General features: G+C 41.4%; 1 protein-coding gene across 2 annotated transcripts; it reads left to right on the top strand.

Moving 5' to 3' along the window:
* Positions 1–1,475: 1,475 nt before the first annotated feature.
* Positions 1,476–14,131, top strand: NAAA (N-acylethanolamine acid amidase). Of its 2 annotated transcripts, XM_040586184.1 has the most exons (11): positions 1,511–1,783; positions 2,340–2,504; positions 4,412–4,538; positions 5,306–5,396; positions 8,041–8,117; positions 9,518–9,690; positions 10,571–10,633; positions 11,231–11,297; positions 11,854–11,882; positions 12,841–12,922; positions 13,743–14,131. In XM_040586184.1, the coding sequence occupies exons 1-10, from the start codon at positions 1,578–1,580 to the stop codon at positions 12,914–12,916; spliced, it is 1,074 nt and encodes a 357-aa protein (XP_040442118.1). In that variant the 5' UTR covers positions 1,511–1,577; the 3' UTR covers positions 12,917–12,922; positions 13,743–14,131. The 2 variants fall into 2 exon arrangements, with proteins under 2 accessions (XP_040442129.1, XP_040442118.1); XM_040586195.1 differs by lacking the exons at positions 11,854–11,882; positions 13,743–14,131 and having other exon boundaries at positions 1,476–1,783.
* Positions 14,132–15,496: the final 1,365 nt, after the last annotated feature.

Genomic DNA, 15,496 nt, shown 5'->3' with positions numbered 1-15,496 from the left:
TAAGCCATTTTCCAAGTGGCTGTTTTTTACCTGTTTAATGAAACCGAATTGTTGTAATACAGATAAATTCAAGTGAACAGTTAGGAGGAAGAACAGTCTCATTATGGTTTGTGAAGAAAACAAGAATAACATTGGTATATGGGAGATGGTTTTCATGTTGCCATTTAAATAGGAAGGTAGCATCATATGCAGGAGAACTAAGGAATCTTTATGTTCCTGTATCAGTGCATCTCATGGTGGGACTTGCTGGCGTTTGATTTTTGAAGTACACATGGATATACTTCCATGTGTACAGATCCATGTTACTTATATGTGGATCTGTGGATTCTTTACACCAGAGGTGGAACTCTTGCTTCAGCCTTGACTTCTACTGGGACCATTGATGGGTTCTTACCCAGCCACCTGCTTTAATGGAATCTTGAGGGAGTTACAACACCTGTTGCCTCATTGTGTTTGAAATGGGTTTTCTTGTGTGGCCAAAACAGGTGCCACATGCACAATATAATGGAAGAGCATTTGGTAGGGTGGCTTTTTTCTTTCCTTCTTAGGAAAGGGCATTAATGTTTGTATTCCACATGGGAATGCACTCAGCCTAGGTAGGTTTGTTATGTTGAATACACAATTGTATTCACTTTAATTCTGATTATGTCTGTTGGGGCTTTTTTGTTCTGTTGTCACATCTTGTTTCCTAAAGCAAAAAAAAAGAAAACAACCAACACCTTAGAGCCTTCAGGGAGATAGAAGAAAAAAGTAGAAACTTTATGCATCTTCGAATGCTACATTTAAATGCAGTGCTCCTGCTGAGGGAAGGGCGGGGATTGCTACTTGGGAATGACAGCCAGGAGCTGGCCCTGTGGAGGATGTGCAGGTGGGAGCTGGCGAGGCGAATGGATGCAGAGGAGCTGTGGCAGTGTGGGGACTGAGTGTGGAGCAGGGGCTGAAGAGGCCACAGCAAGTGGAGGACATGCACTTTTACATCTAAAACCTGTTTTTACTGTTTCTTTTTTGTCCTTGAACAACTGAGCCCAGTTTCCCTTGGTGTGCGTGTGTCCAAAACCGAATGACAGCTGAGGCAAAAAGGGAAAGGCAATTATTTTTTTGTCCTCTTTGACTTTTAACACAGGTGTCTAGTCTCCTCCCTTTTTCCCTCCTGTTTACAGCCTTGCAGTACCCTCCCGCATGCTGCGAGCTACCCCCACTTGCTGCCAAGTGTCTGCCTGTCTCTCAAAAGCGAGAGTATTGGGCTGCCTTTTATAAACGATTTCACAAATGAACCGCCGATGTCAACCGCAAGTTTAAACCTGTTTTTACCGTGTTTTCATCGCTCTTGTCCCTGCCTCCAGGCGGGCGGGGCGGGCTCGGCGGCGGGGACCGGGGCCCGTGAGGGGATGGCTGCGGCTCGGCGCCCCGCGGGCCCGCTCCTTCTCTGTGCGGAGGTCAGGCTGTTCCCCCGCTGCAGGGTCGAGGGCGGCTGTCAGGCCTCGGGGCGGGCGGGCGAGGAGGGCGGCGCCCGCCATATCCCGGCCCTCCCCTCAGGCAGCCCCTGCCCGGTGCAGGGCTGCAGCCGGGCTGGCGCCATGGGGCGGGCAGCGGCGCGGTGGCCCCGGCAATGGGGGCTGCTGGTGCTGCTGTGCGGGGCGGTAGCGGCGGCCCCGGCTCCCCGCACGGCGGCCCCGCTGCTGTGTAACGTGAGCCTCGACAGCCCCGCTGAGGAGCGCTGGCTGCCGGTGCTGAGACGCTTCGATCCCGCCTTCCTGCGCGCCGCCGTCGCACGGGTTATCGAGTGAGTGTGAGGCGGCGGGGCGGGAGCGGGCAGCCCGGCGGGGTGCGAAATGGCCGCCGGGCCCGCCGCCCTGTGCCACTGGCGGAGCGGCGTGAGGGGTAGCCGCAGTCCCCGCCGCTCCCGCGTCAAGGGCCCGTCGTGCCCTTCTCCCGTGCGCCGCCTGACCCGCCGCTGCGGGCCTGGGCGGGAGGGAGGGGGAAGCCGTGCCGCAGGGCTGCTGAACTCCCAGCTCAAAAGTTCGGGGTGGTTTTGGGTTTGTGTTTGTTTTTTTAGCGTTAACTCAGTACTACCGCAGTTCTTATACGCTTAGGAACCTTGCCAGGGGATAGACCGGGGAGATCTCTGGTAAAAATAAGAAGAAATTGCACAGTAGGAACCTTGAGGGGCTTCTGTGGGGATGTGGAGAAGGCGGTGAAGGGCTTGGGATGCTCAGGGGTGGGCGGCTGGGACAGCCCGATCAGAGAAACGGCAGGCTCTGTGGGTGTCTCGCTGCCAGCTGTATGTTGCAAATCTCTTGTGTCTCTTTCTTGGCTAATGCCTTGAGCATATTTTGCAGTGAAAGTGTACCAAAATGGGTCCACGAAGTCATTCGGCCGATAGCAGCAGAGTTGGAGTTCTTTATGCCGCAGCCCTTTGCAGGGGAAATTCTGGGGCTGTGCAAAGCCCTGGGAATAAGTCTTGGAGATGGAGTCCTGCTAAACTTCGCCTACGAGTCTACTGCGTAAGTGGCTGGTGCTTAGAGAATCTGGTAGAAATGGGTAGAGGTTCATTTTGGTTCAGCATGGGAGAATGCACAAAAAGGCAGGTGAAGACATGATAGATGATTTGCAATGTTCGTCTCACCCTGTTCTGTGCATTCAGCTGTAAGGTTTCATTCTCATTAGGAAGTTTATGCCCTGAATTGAACCAGAAATGCAGAGCAGTGTTTTTATTAATAAAGGTAACAACGTAGCAAAGCAGTGTGTTTATTTGTTAATAAAGGTAACACATAGCTGTAATGTTTTTGTGTACATATATCTGTGTAAATGTATAAAAGTACAAAAATAATTTCTGCTAATAAGGAAGGGCCACCCATTCAAAGTAATTGGGTTCATTTATCATCAAAGTGCATCATGTAATGCACTCTTGTCATTTAAATTGTCCTATTTCCCCAAAAAGGAAACTGGAAGAATTAGTTGCAATTTAAGTATTTCAACCATTCATCTGAGATATGGTTGCTTCCAGACCATTTTCTGAATGAATGTTCACTGTATAATGCGAATTTTATAAATGACTGTATAATGCCATTTTTTTTATTTGCACAGTGTAAAATGGATGTAGTATCTTTATGACGGCAGACAACCTCAGTGGAAAAACCACTCCATTTCTTTGTCTTTTTTTGCTCTAGAAGCATGTGCAGGATAATAATAAACAATTGGCATTGCCTGTGACGATTCTAGAATTATTTTTCAGTACAATTTTAATAAAAAAACAGTTGCATACAGCCACTTGTATGCATTTTGATTATTATTTTTCTTAATGTGTGGTATTTGGTGGGTTTTTTTCTTAATAAGGATTAATATCAGATAAGATAGTAATTTAAATGCTAGCTTTCTTAGTATTTCATAGAGGGCACTTGTCAGCCCTGGTAAGGCCCATGAAATTTTAAGTTTCTCAGCAATATTAAAGAAAAATCAACTGGGAACAAACTACTTGTCTGCAGAATTTTTTTACTCTTGCAGTTTTGAAAGACAGTTCTATGCATCACTGGAATGACAAACTCATAACTTCACAGAAAATAAATTTTTAATTCCCTGCTAATTCAATATACTTCATAGAAAAGCCTGTTTCAATGAAACTGAAATTGTTAGTAAAAAAGTAAAAAAGTTCATCACACTTCCTGTTCTAGAGAAGAGGTTAGCGTATTACTGAAATGGCTGATACTTTAACAACAGCCGGTGTTTTCAGTTTGAAAGGACGTTGAAATTTTTATCTAGTTGTGATTAAAAATATAAACAGGGTCCAAATTGAAATAATCTATAACTGTCAAAATGAAATCCACAAAGTTTCAGACTGATGCTTTGTGGATGGTTTTAGACCACTTTTCATCTCAATTCAGAAAAGTGTTAAAATGAAATAATGAAAATTTTCCCAAGTTGAAATGCTGCTTCCTACCTGGTCTGTAATATCTGACCTGATGTGGATGGTAGTGAGGCTTTTGAGTTTCTGAGCCAGGTGAGACCTGGTAAGTTAAGTATCATACAGTTTTATATGTTAGACTCTGCGGGAAAGGACTTTCCCTTAGAGTTATCATGCCTAAGTCATATTGGACATTGTAGTGTTGTGCAGTTATGCAGAGCTTCAGTCAAACCATTCTATCCCCCCCTTTTTTTTTCCAATTTGAAACTAAAACTTGCAAGAAAATTTGTCAGTAAGTGTAGGGTGAGACTGTTCTCTAGGGTTGGGAAGTGTAAGTGTTAATGATGTAATGCAAGTTCCCATTTCATTTGTATGCTTACGTTACTAAAATACTTCACAGAGGATAAAGTCAGTTACTCCTCCTAAAACGCTGAGTTAGTTCAAGTATAATATTGAAAGCGTTGTCATAGCTTTTTCTTAGATCGTTCTTTCTCCTTTTTGTTTTTGAAGGTTCTGTACTAGTATTGTCGCTCAGGATGACAAAGGAAACATTTACCATGGTCGGAACCTGGATTACAATTTTGTCGATATATTAAGCAAGATTACAATTGATGTGCAGTTTATAAAAAGTGGGCAGGTATCATCTCTGGTGGCTGGGTGGTTTTCCGTGAAGGAACAGGGTATGGTCGTACAGCTGTATAGGCAGCAGGATTTAATGTAGGAATGTGGTTCCTATCCCAGGTTTACTGGATTATTACAGCAGCACAGTCAATCTCTCTAGTAGTGTGGGATGAATGCTGGTTTTCTTTGCTTTCTGGACATGCAGTCTGGTGTGATAAACTGGAACAAATAGAACAGCATAATCTAATATCTCAAGATCGTTATTTGGAAGGAGATGTTGAAAGAAGGAAATGCCAAAATATTAAGAAGAGAGGTACTAGAGAATATAGAAAAGAGATAAGTTTTGGCAGGGACTGATTTTGAGGCTTTTTTTCCAAGGCCTTGTTAACTTTTTTGACCAATGTGTGTATGTTAGATGAAAATTTCTGAAAATGAACTACTTGCTAATGCAGTCCTCGTTAGTGAGATTTTCTTTATATTTATTAGTCTGTTTTGCAAATGGAGAACTTTTTGTTTGTTTCTTGCTTGGCAACTTGCTAACTTCAGCAGTACTTTTGTAGCAGTCTGTGATCATTAACAAATGAAATGCAGTGAATTTTGGTCCTCAGAGTCTTTCTTTACTTTGCAAATTTTGCTGTAATTTAAGACAAAGCATTTTCTAATAACCTCTGTATGAAAGTCACAGAAAAAAAAAAGTACAGGATGCTGCTTCAGAAAGTTGCCTGTATTTTAACTAGTGTTCTGTTCCAGAATGCTAAAATACTGCATGTTTCCTGGTTTCAGATAGCGTATCAAGGCACCACGTTTCTTGGTTATGTAGGCTTATGGACTGGACAAAGTCCACACAAGTTCACAATCTCCGGTGATGAACGAGGTAAAATAAATCTGTCTGCCCCACCTGATGTTACGTACATTATTCTAGTTGATTGTTTCCTGCTCGGGACCTCCTCTCATACTCTCCTAGAGGGAAAAATGTAATTCGGGTTGCCAGGAAGAAGCTGATGTTGCATGACTTCTCTTGCCCTCAGGGAGTGAAAGCACACAAGCTGCCAGGTTTTTGGCTGCTACATGGGAGAAAGGTATTTGTCAGCCCAGCATCATCTGACCTTGAAAAGTGTCAAAGGAGACAGAGAACCTTGAGGAAAGCCATAAAAGACAAATTAATGTGTTCTGTTCAAGAGACATAATTTGAGATAGCAGAGTAGGGGCTGAGGGGAAAAAGGTGCAGTTGTGTATAGTAAATTAATGGCTGCTTTCCTAGTTCTCTGTCCCTTTCTCTGTCTTCCACAATTCTCTGTCCCCATGAGGCAGCTTCAAAGAGAGGCTGGGAAGAGAAGTGTAAGACTGAGAGATCTAGGGGAAAGACAGCAGACCCTGAGAGAATGCATGGAGGTACTGGAAAGGCAGCCGAGGACAGATCCAGTAGTAGAAGGAAGTTGAGAAATGTCACTACCGAGAAGTAAAGCTTGACAATAGGAGGGCTGGTAACTGTCAGGAGGGCAGAGGAATGGTCGCTGCCTTTTCCATCAGCCCTTCAGTTTCACAGATACTGAGTTATGTCTAACTCAGAGCTTGGGTTTGCCCCTGCCATTGCTTCACTCCTTTTTTTTCTTTTTTCTTTTCTTTTTAAGAAGCATACTTCTAGCTGTTTGTTAGAACTGGAAGCAATGTAGTCTGAGTTAGAACCAACACCTAAAATAAATGTTTGTTTTTCACTTGCAATTGTGGTAAGCATTTTTTCTTTTCTTTTTAATCTTTTCTTTTAATTAATCAATCTTTTGTTTTCAATTTTTTTAATGTTAAGCAACCGCTATTCAGTGTATATGTTATATACATATTCATTATCTCTGTGAGTGGGGATTCTACTATGGAGCGTGCACCTTTTGATTCCTGTTCCCTTTGTTAATACTGCCTTGTTGCATTCACTAAATTATTTCCATAGTTTACATTCATGGGTTTTTTTAAGAGCCTGCTTCTGATGCTAGTGTAGTTATTTAATCCTTTCAAAACTCAGTATCCTGGGCTGATACTGAGAGATGCCAACTGATTTTGGTTCATACTAACATCAGCTTGGAAATAAAGTCTTAAGTGTATCAAGTGTCTGCAAAAGGCTTGATATAGAAGATCTTGCAAAGTCCTATGTCTGTGAACAGGCACAATCTGGGGACAAAACCAGTGCCGTCCTGCTTTCCCTGCTGTTTCTCAGCAGTGTGCTTCAACCTGCAGTACAAGGATCATCTGAGATGACAGTGAGGTGGTTTAGTCCATGCACAAACCCATTCTGTTCTCCTGATTCTGATAGAGGAATCAAGTACTGCAAACCTGCGTGTGTGGTTGGCCCCACTTGTCCATCAGCAGCTGATGTGCTGTCATCCGTGTGCCTCCACTTCAGCCACGTGTCACTCATTCAACACATGCTGCAGTCCTGTAAATCAGTTGTTGCTGACTGCTTGCTGCTTTTTATCCGAACTAAAAGTTCAGTCATACGACTGAACTAAAAAATTTTGGGAAACAAGCATGTGAACTACAGCTGGAAAGGGGGGTGACTTTAAATTAGGGTGAAGGTCTATCAAGTGACAAGCACATTGTTTCTGCTGGCTTTTTCTGGTTTTGGCATATGAGTAATTATAACCTTGTCCTTCTGTTTTTCTTAGTTCTCTTAATTTTCTCCAGTAATACAAAAACACCATCACTACCTCTTTTTTTCAGCTGTGTAATTCTTCCTGTTGTTGAAATAGTTCAGGAAGATGAATAATGAGGTGATTGATGCTGCTAATATTTGAGTTGACAGATGTAGACTATTGTAGGAATGGACCAGCAATTCTTTTGGAAATACTTGTTACAAAGTGCTAGTCCTGGTTACAGTCACCTTTGACTCTTCGTTACTTATAATTCAGCTATGAATAAAAACAGTTTTAAAACTGAGCAGCTAGCAAGTTATCAATACTGGAAGAAGTGTGGTAGTTTTTGATAGGACTTGCCAGTGCTGGCAAGTTCTGAGAGATATTGTGTATTCTCTGTACAATGTTGAACACTATCTTCTTTATTGTCCACCGTACCTCAGACTCCTGCTGTTTTATGGCAGCCTGTTAGGGTTGTGGGCATATTGTACCTTTCAGAAGACACCAAAAAGATAATGATCGCTCATTGTAGGTCTGATATGCTTTCTGGAAAGCAGGGTCATTACTTCAGCTGCTGTGGTTCAAGTTCAGCTGGGATTGTCTATTTATATTTCAGCTCTAGTTTCACCTGGGTTTCATGCTTTTTGCTAGCCCTTCTTCTGGAATGTTGGTATTTTATGCTGATATGTAGCTGCCCTGTTTATAAATTTATAAAGCTGCCCTTTAAATAAACTTAAAAGAATTTATTGCACCGCTCTTTTGTAATACAGTAGAGAGAAAGATTGTAGAGCTAGAGATGGGACGTGGAGAAGAAAGGAAGGCAGGAGGCTAGATTTCACAGGATGTACGTAACATGCATACATAGTAATTTTTATTATTTTCTTTTTTTTTCCCCAGAGGATGGTAGGTGGTGGGAAAATGCAATAGCTGCTTTTCTGAATCGGAATTACCCTGTCAGCTGGCTTGTCCGAGATGTAAGTGCACTGAGTTATTGTCTCATATTTCACAGTGATGTCATTTGTACTTACAAACTTCCTAATAAATTTGATGTTCCAACTTCTAGTTTCACAGAAAATTCAATAAATTGATAAGTAAATGCATTTTGTAAGAGGAGATGGGTGTTGTCCCCAAAAGTGATGTGTAGGAGAGAGGCAGTTCTAGCCCTTCAGGGAGGTGGTCTCTAATCAATGCCAAAAGTCCTTGAGAAGCTGTGCAAAGACTTCTTTCCTAGGGACTACTTCAGCTAGTTGTGATTTGTAATTTAACAAATTGAGGCAGCTGCACTCTTAGATGGCTAGTGTCTCACCCAGTGGTTATTTCACACTACATTTGATATGTTACCATATTAAAAATGCAGAGTTCACCGGTGAGTGGAAGGAGTTGGACCGGTATTTCATATAGCACTTTTTGAGTACTGTGTTAGGGTACTACTAAGATAAAACAGATTTGCTGCTTCTCAGATTCTTGAATTACGGTAAGCATGAATGATACAATTGCAGGTATACAAACTCCCTGCAGAACTGGAATGTCTACTGGAGACTTTACTGTTCATAGTTTTTGGAGATTGAGATGTGTCTTGAGGCTGTGACTTGAAACTACTAGCTGCAGTGTTGCTGTCAGAAATAATTGTTCTCTAGGGTTTCCCCTGTCTTTCTGAACAACGTTATTTGATGCACGTTCCCCATATTTGTTTTTAGTTCCTGCACAGCGTTCACTTTTAAAGACGTACTTCAGTAGGTTGTGGCTCTGTGCCTGAAAATAGCTTCATTGGCTGCAGTGACTGTCAGTTTATGCTAAGTTAGTCACCTGGTTGTGGCAGGAGAACACAGGCTTGCTGTAAGCAATGCCTCTGCCTTACTCACCGTTGTTACCTAAATCCTCTGAAACCACTGGCAAGACAAAAACATTGAGTAGGTTTCCCCCCCCACCCCGCTTTCATCCACTTTTCATCTATCCTGTTGTTCACATTGAAAGACTGAGGGTGTTCCTGAGGATTCAGGAAAATCCTTTGCTGGGGGTTGAATTTGCAGAGTAAGGATATGTCTCTGTCTTTTGAATGGCAGATTTTCCAGCTTTTTTCACTTTTCACCATATACAAATGTGTACATGTATGGGTGTGTATATGTGCATTTATATTTACTGTTTTCTTTGAATATTTGCAAAGTTGGGATTAATGAGTTAATTTACTAGTCATAGGCATTTCATGTTCATATGATTGTCTGTTTGGAAACATGTTTCAAGTAGCACTTTACAGTCAATTGCTATTTTCAAAAAAGCTGGACCTTTTCTTCTTTTTAAGATGTCCCAGTGCTCGTTTTTGTGCTTGGCTGTGCTCTGTGATCTTTGTTTCACTGTGATTTCCTTTTTGCATTAGACCCTGAGCAGAGCAGAGGACTTTCAGTCAGCTGTTCTCAGACTAGCTGGCATTCCCATCATTGCTGAAGTTTACTATATTGTAGGAGGTGTATCACCCAAAGAAGGCATGGTCATAACGAGGAATAGAAGAGGGCCAGCCGATCTCTGGCCTCTTGATCCTTTAGGTGGAGCGTAAGTATTAAAAACCAGTTTATTTTGCTTTTTCATATTCCCTTCTGAGTGAGAGGTAGGCTTAGTGACCCAACATTCTTGAGAGATCCAGGGCATCTCTTACTAATGCTTACAGCTGGACAGGGAAAGCTTGAAAGTCTCTGAAAGGAACCCCAGTTTCTCCTCTTTGAGAAGGAATCACACCACCTTGTCAGGCTGGGGCAGTCCAGAGGGTTGAGGGTGGAAGGAACACCTGTATGTGTTTATTTTTTAGCCAGAATCCAAAAGAGACAAGACTTGAGGGCCTCTCCTGTCTGGCTCCCAAATATTCTACTGGTAAATTCAGCAATTCAAAATTAATTTTGACCCAATTTGGTAGAAGGGTTGGTAGCTCAAAAATAATTGTTCCTGTCAATTAATATTGACAGCTTAATATATGAAGGAGATAACAAGATAGTTGCCCTGCGGTGAAAAAGGGCACTTAATGCGTACAGTCAGCCAGCGAGTACTGGCTTGGCAACAGCCAGGTGGCCTGTTGGCTCTGTGTACTCCAACCGGAATGCTGCAGGCTGCATCACATGCCTACCTGCAGTCTTTTCTCCTATCATCTCTTTAAAGATCTGATCTTCCTTTTATTGTAGTCAGTAGTAGCTTTGTCACGGACACCAGCAGGAGTTCAGAGGTTTCTTCTTTTTTATTTGTGTTCAGTAGTTTATGGTAAAGGCTGCTATTTTTATCAACATAGGACCCCCTGGGCTTGCAAGAGACATGGGAAGGAGGCTTTTGAGGGATTTTTTTTTCCTTTTGGCAATACAGAGATATTGTATTCTTTGTCTTTGTTAATTACCTACCAATTCGCCTTTTTGCTTGTGTTTATGTTTGTGTGTTGTGTTACATATAGGTGGTTTCGTGTGGAGACAAACTATGACCATTGGACTACCCCTCCTCCTTTTGACGATCGAAGGTAAATTTAGTTTGGAGCTCTGTGGTGATATAACACTTTTATTTTGAAAAAGCTTAAGAGACTTGTGTGTTTTCTTCTCCAAATGGGTGTTAGCTCATTGAGCAGGCAGCTTATTCAGTTTCTGTGATGCCACTCAAAAGGGAACAGATGAGGTAAGGAGCAATATTCATGCGTGCCAGAGGAAAGTCTATGTGGCACTGAGTGGCATAAAAGATGAAAAATTGCAAGGATAAGGCATGCACCCAAAATTTCTTTATAAAGCAGTTTAGTAAAAGCTAAAGGATTTAGATTCACAATGACAAAAGTATTTGATGGCACTAGGAAGGTGTTTGCAGATGACATTTTTTAGGTTTTAGGCTGTGTGGTATGCAAAAAGGTGTTGACGGATTCCTGTTGGTCTGTACTCAGTGTTGTAGTTAGTTACAGAGTAGCTTCAGCAGTGTGAGACTAGATTCAGTCATGCAGAACTCTGGATTATTTTAGGCCAAGGCAAGCATTTCAATGTAAAGGCGTTTAGTGAGACGTTTTTCACATTGGTGCTTTGTAGCCTTTGGAACAGTAAGCTGTGTTTAATGATACTACATTGTTTTCCTGCAGAACTGCAGCCATCAAAGCTCTCAACGCTACTGGACAGCAGAACATCAATTTTGATACGCTTTTTAAGGTAAGCTTTTAAATTCTGCATTGTGACTTAATGTTCTTTTTCAAAGCAGAAGTGCAGTTACATTTTTGTCAGGGATTTAAAAGCTGTGCAAGGAAGGCATGGTGAAAAAGGTGTACTTTACAACCGTCTCTGGAGAGTTTAAGACTGCTAAGTTTGTTTGTTAAATGTTTCTGAACACGCTTGCATAGATAGTCATTTTGTAATAGTGTACCAATCCAAGTGGAAGGTGCATGAGGTGAATCCCATCGCCATCATCTTTGTGCAGTTCCTTATTTCAAGCACAATTACAAATATTATGGCAGGCAGATAAAGTGTTAGGCATGAGTGTTATTTACCAGTTAGTTTTGAGAACTTAAATGTTCTGTGTTTCAGAGGGCTTTTAAAAAATATTTTTTGTGAAATTATCTGATATTTAAAAAACCGCAAACAAACAGCAAGAGAAATTCTTGACTTTGCATTATTCCTTTTCATAACTTCATTCTACTACTGCTTCTAAATAGCCTTTTAATTCTCTCTTCATTTACCAAAATGACAACTCTTCAAACTTTCTGTACAGGTGTTGTCAGTGAAGCCAGTCTTAAACAAGTAAGTACTAGATTCAGAGATGTTAATCAATGCCTCTGGCCATGCCTTGCACCACTTAGAAGTCAATCACAAACTTCCTTAGGATCTTCCTATGTGTCTGTCTGAAGATCTTGCAGTTTCCCAACTTAGATTTCTGCTTGTGCACGTGGCATGCTTTTTTCGCTTCCACAGTGCTCTTCCTCTTTGGTCTGTCACTCTAGCCAAGAAACTACTCTTTGTTAGGCTCGGACTGGTAATGGGAAGTTCCTTTGTAGTAGTGAAACAAGTGACTGCTTAGAGGAGGAGCTGGGCTTTATCCTGAGTCATTTGTGCCTTTCATTTTTGGAACCTTTGTATTTGCATTAACACTGAAAATGGCTTTCTTGGGAGCTTCTGATGTAGCTCTGCTTGATGTGTAAAAAGGGAAAAAAAGAAAAGGCAGTAAGTGGGAACATAGCTTTTAGGTACCATTTATAAGATTTCTAAGAGAGATTTATTTCAGTGTGCCATTATTGTTCTGCATTATTCCACAAATTGCACCTTTGCAGGTTATCCTGTTTTGTTTTACTTCTGTATCAAGCTCAGTATATTCTCTGGATCAGCCATTCGCGTTAGAGCTTGGCAATGGCTTCTTCAAAGTTAATACCAGGACTTCCTCTACTCTGTTATAAACGTGAGGAAATTTGGAAAGGAGAAGGTTGTGTCTGTGTAACTGCTAAGATTAGCAATGCTAATTTTTTAATACAGTGATAAAATAGATGTAGAAATATAGTTCCTTTGCTGTACTGAGTGGGGGGAAAAATACTAAAAATTTGTGCCACCAGCCTTCATTTTTATCAGTCTCCCACTCTTCCTAACCCTTGTGTACCTAAGCAGAACGTTTGTTTTCACTAAGATTTGTTCTGCTGCTTTGCTAGTTTTAGAAATTGATTTTCTTGCCTTTGGAGTGTCACTTACTCTTTGCCTCTTTCCCTACCAGTAACACAGTGTATACCACGCTAATGAGCGCTGCACTTCCAGATAAGTACCAGACATGGATCAGAACTGTGAAGTGAAGAGGTGTAAGTAGCATGCTGGTGCTCCTAGCTAGTGTAATTAAATAAAAATGCCAGCTGAAGAGTCATTGAGGGACAAAGCACTGCAGTGGCACTCAAGTGATCTAGTCTGAATTCCTGATTCTCCTTTGCTTTGCTTATTGACCTTGGATAAATACCTTCCCCTGTTGTTTTAGAGGTAGTTAAATATTGACATTCTTTGCAAAACTCTTGGAGGTTAGCTTAGGAAAAGTGCTTTATCAGAGAGGAAGGGGTGGATGTTGTTGCAACGTAAAAGGTAGAGGTTCACTTTGTGAACGTTTTAGCTGTTATTTTTACCAGTCCTACTACAGTCATGTCTCCTGGTGGTTGACCAGGACAGGAAGCCCTGCCAGAGTGAACTGAATCCCAGAAAGAGGGGTTGGTGCGCTTGGCATGGAGAAAGATCAAGCTTAATTTGCGACAGCCACTCACAGGCAACTGAGTATTAGCATCCTTTGAGGGCTTTTGTCCTGTGAACTTGAAGAAAAAGTCAAAGTGCTTGAACTCACAAGCTGCCTCACATGGTAGCTTTATTGTGTTCGGAGAAAGATATTAAGTGGTGTTTATTTCTATTCCGAGAAACTCTGGTTGCATTGTCTTTGCAGGAGCACAAGAAACTGCGTTGCAGCTTGAATAGTTTTTTAAACTATTATTAGTATTGTGTTTGTAGAAGTTATATTGTACATTTGATTTTAGCAAGAGTAATTCCTTTCTTTTAGAGATTCTGCACCATTTGGTTCTTTGTTAACTTGATACAAACCTGTGCTCTTTTTTTTTTTTTTTTTCTTTTTTTTCTTTTTTTTAGCTCAACAGACAAAATGAGTAAAAAGCTGAAGCTTTCCAGGACTGGCATATGCTTTTAAAATCACTCTCACAAGCAGGACAGTTGTTTTGGCTTATTAATTATAGAATCATATAATTATTTAGGTTGAAGTGTGAGCCATTCAGGAAGTAATGACTTGTTAATTTTAGGTGTTGCAGATGATACTGTTAATGGACTGTAATGGAAGTTTGATTTTATTGTAATCGATGTTCTAGCAGATGTTGATGGCTAAAAATGCTTTTACTGTTTTTGGAAAGAGTTGTGCAACCTGAATGTACTTATGCGCTGACTAATAAATAAAAAACTCATATATTTTGCCTGGCCTGTAGGTCTGAATATAATTAAATAAACATATGCAGCTGATCACTTGATTTATGAAGACCTGTGGTGTTACTCCTAATGTCATCATCCTTTTCACTGATCTTGTGATCATGAGCCTAGCAGGGTCAGACGCAGCAGTCAGCTGCATGCATATCTGTAGACGGTTGTGATTTTATTCATCAGAAACCAGGACCCGTTTGAGGAGTCTTTTTAAAACAGTCTTCCCCCCCCCAGTAGATGACAGAAGCTTGTGATGGGATAGCAGTGAGGTTGGAAAAGGTTTTCCTTTTCTGTAGTTGAAAGTTGCCTTCAACAGAAAGTTCACACCTAATTTCTGTGGTACAGAGGTGTCAGAGTTTTTTGTTTGTCAGGTTGTGCTGTAACTGCATATTGAATTCAGGCGCTTTTTGGGAGCACCTCAGCAATACTGAAGGATGTAATGAGTCAAAACCAGTGGATACTTTCATGTAAAGCTTAGAGGTCCCATTCATGGACTGGACAAAATTCCTGCTAATGCCAGTGAGAATTTTACCAGAGAGAAGAAGGTGTGCTCAGAGTGTTGGGTCAGAGCACCGTTTCTAGATACATGCAATGTCACCTGTGGTATTTGTGCACCAGTTATGCAAACTGTTCCTGAGAGAGCTTTCTGGAGATGTGGGCCCTTTATCTCCTTGTGCTGAGTTTGGCTCTGGCATAACCTACTTAACTTGCATCCTCTACTTCTGCCTGGATAAATGCGCTGCAAGCTTTGCCTTGACCCAGTTTGTACAATGATGTTAGCAGTCATATGCCAGAGCAATAAATTTGAAAAAAGAGTTCCTGGAGGAAGATGGAAATAGCAGTGACAATATCTCTGAGATTTCAGAATGGCGTTGCTTTAATTCACAGAGGAAGCACTGACTGAAGATACCAGCAGGTTTTCTTTATGTAACAGCCGCCCACACCTAAAGACAAAAGGTTCCCTACAGGTGTGACTTGTCTTCTTGACCTCAGCACCATTAGGCTGATTATCTTCTGGCAGCCTTATGCCCAGATTCTCAGTGGTATGTAAATCTAATCAAATGTAGTTGTTTCAATGTGTACAAACAGACCTGGAGTGTATAAGTATTTAGTATCCATGAATATTCAGGAAACAATTGCCTGCTCCTGTTGTGTTTGTGTCTCATCAGCTGTTCGGAACTTGCTCAGGCCCAGCCACAGAACGGATCATGGAAATGTGGGGGTTTTGAGATTTAAACAAGAAAGGAAACTAGATTTCAAGAAGTCTTAATATGATTTTCTTTTGTTTTTTTCTTTTAAATTATTTTCTTAAAGAAAGCCTTGCACTTCATCCATTTATAAAAGTTCAGACTTCCTGATTGCCAGCAAAATAAAGCCTTTACGCCAACTTGAACAGATTTTTTGCTAACCAAAAG

The sequence above is a fragment of the Falco naumanni genome, chromosome 1 (genome assembly GCF_017639655.2).
Source record: "Falco naumanni isolate bFalNau1 chromosome 1, bFalNau1.pat, whole genome shotgun sequence".
NCBI lineage: Eukaryota > Metazoa > Chordata > Aves > Falconiformes > Falconidae > Falco > Falco naumanni.
The sequence above is the reverse complement of the archived record's forward strand: the minus strand, read 5'-3'. Positions and strand labels throughout refer to the sequence as shown.

Coding starts and splice junctions, on each gene's coding strand:
- NAAA (XM_040586184.1), top strand. CDS start 1,578: ATGGGGCGGGCAGCGGCGCGGTGGCCCCGGCAATGGGGGCTGCTGGTG. Junction 2,505..4,411: donor TTCGCCTACGAGTCTACTGC/GTAAGTGGCTGG, acceptor TTGTTTTTGAAG/GTTCTGTACTAGTATTGTCG. Junction 11,298..11,853: donor ATTTTGATACGCTTTTTAAG/GTAAGCTTTTAA, acceptor CTTTCTGTACAG/GTGTTGTCAGTGAAGCCAGT.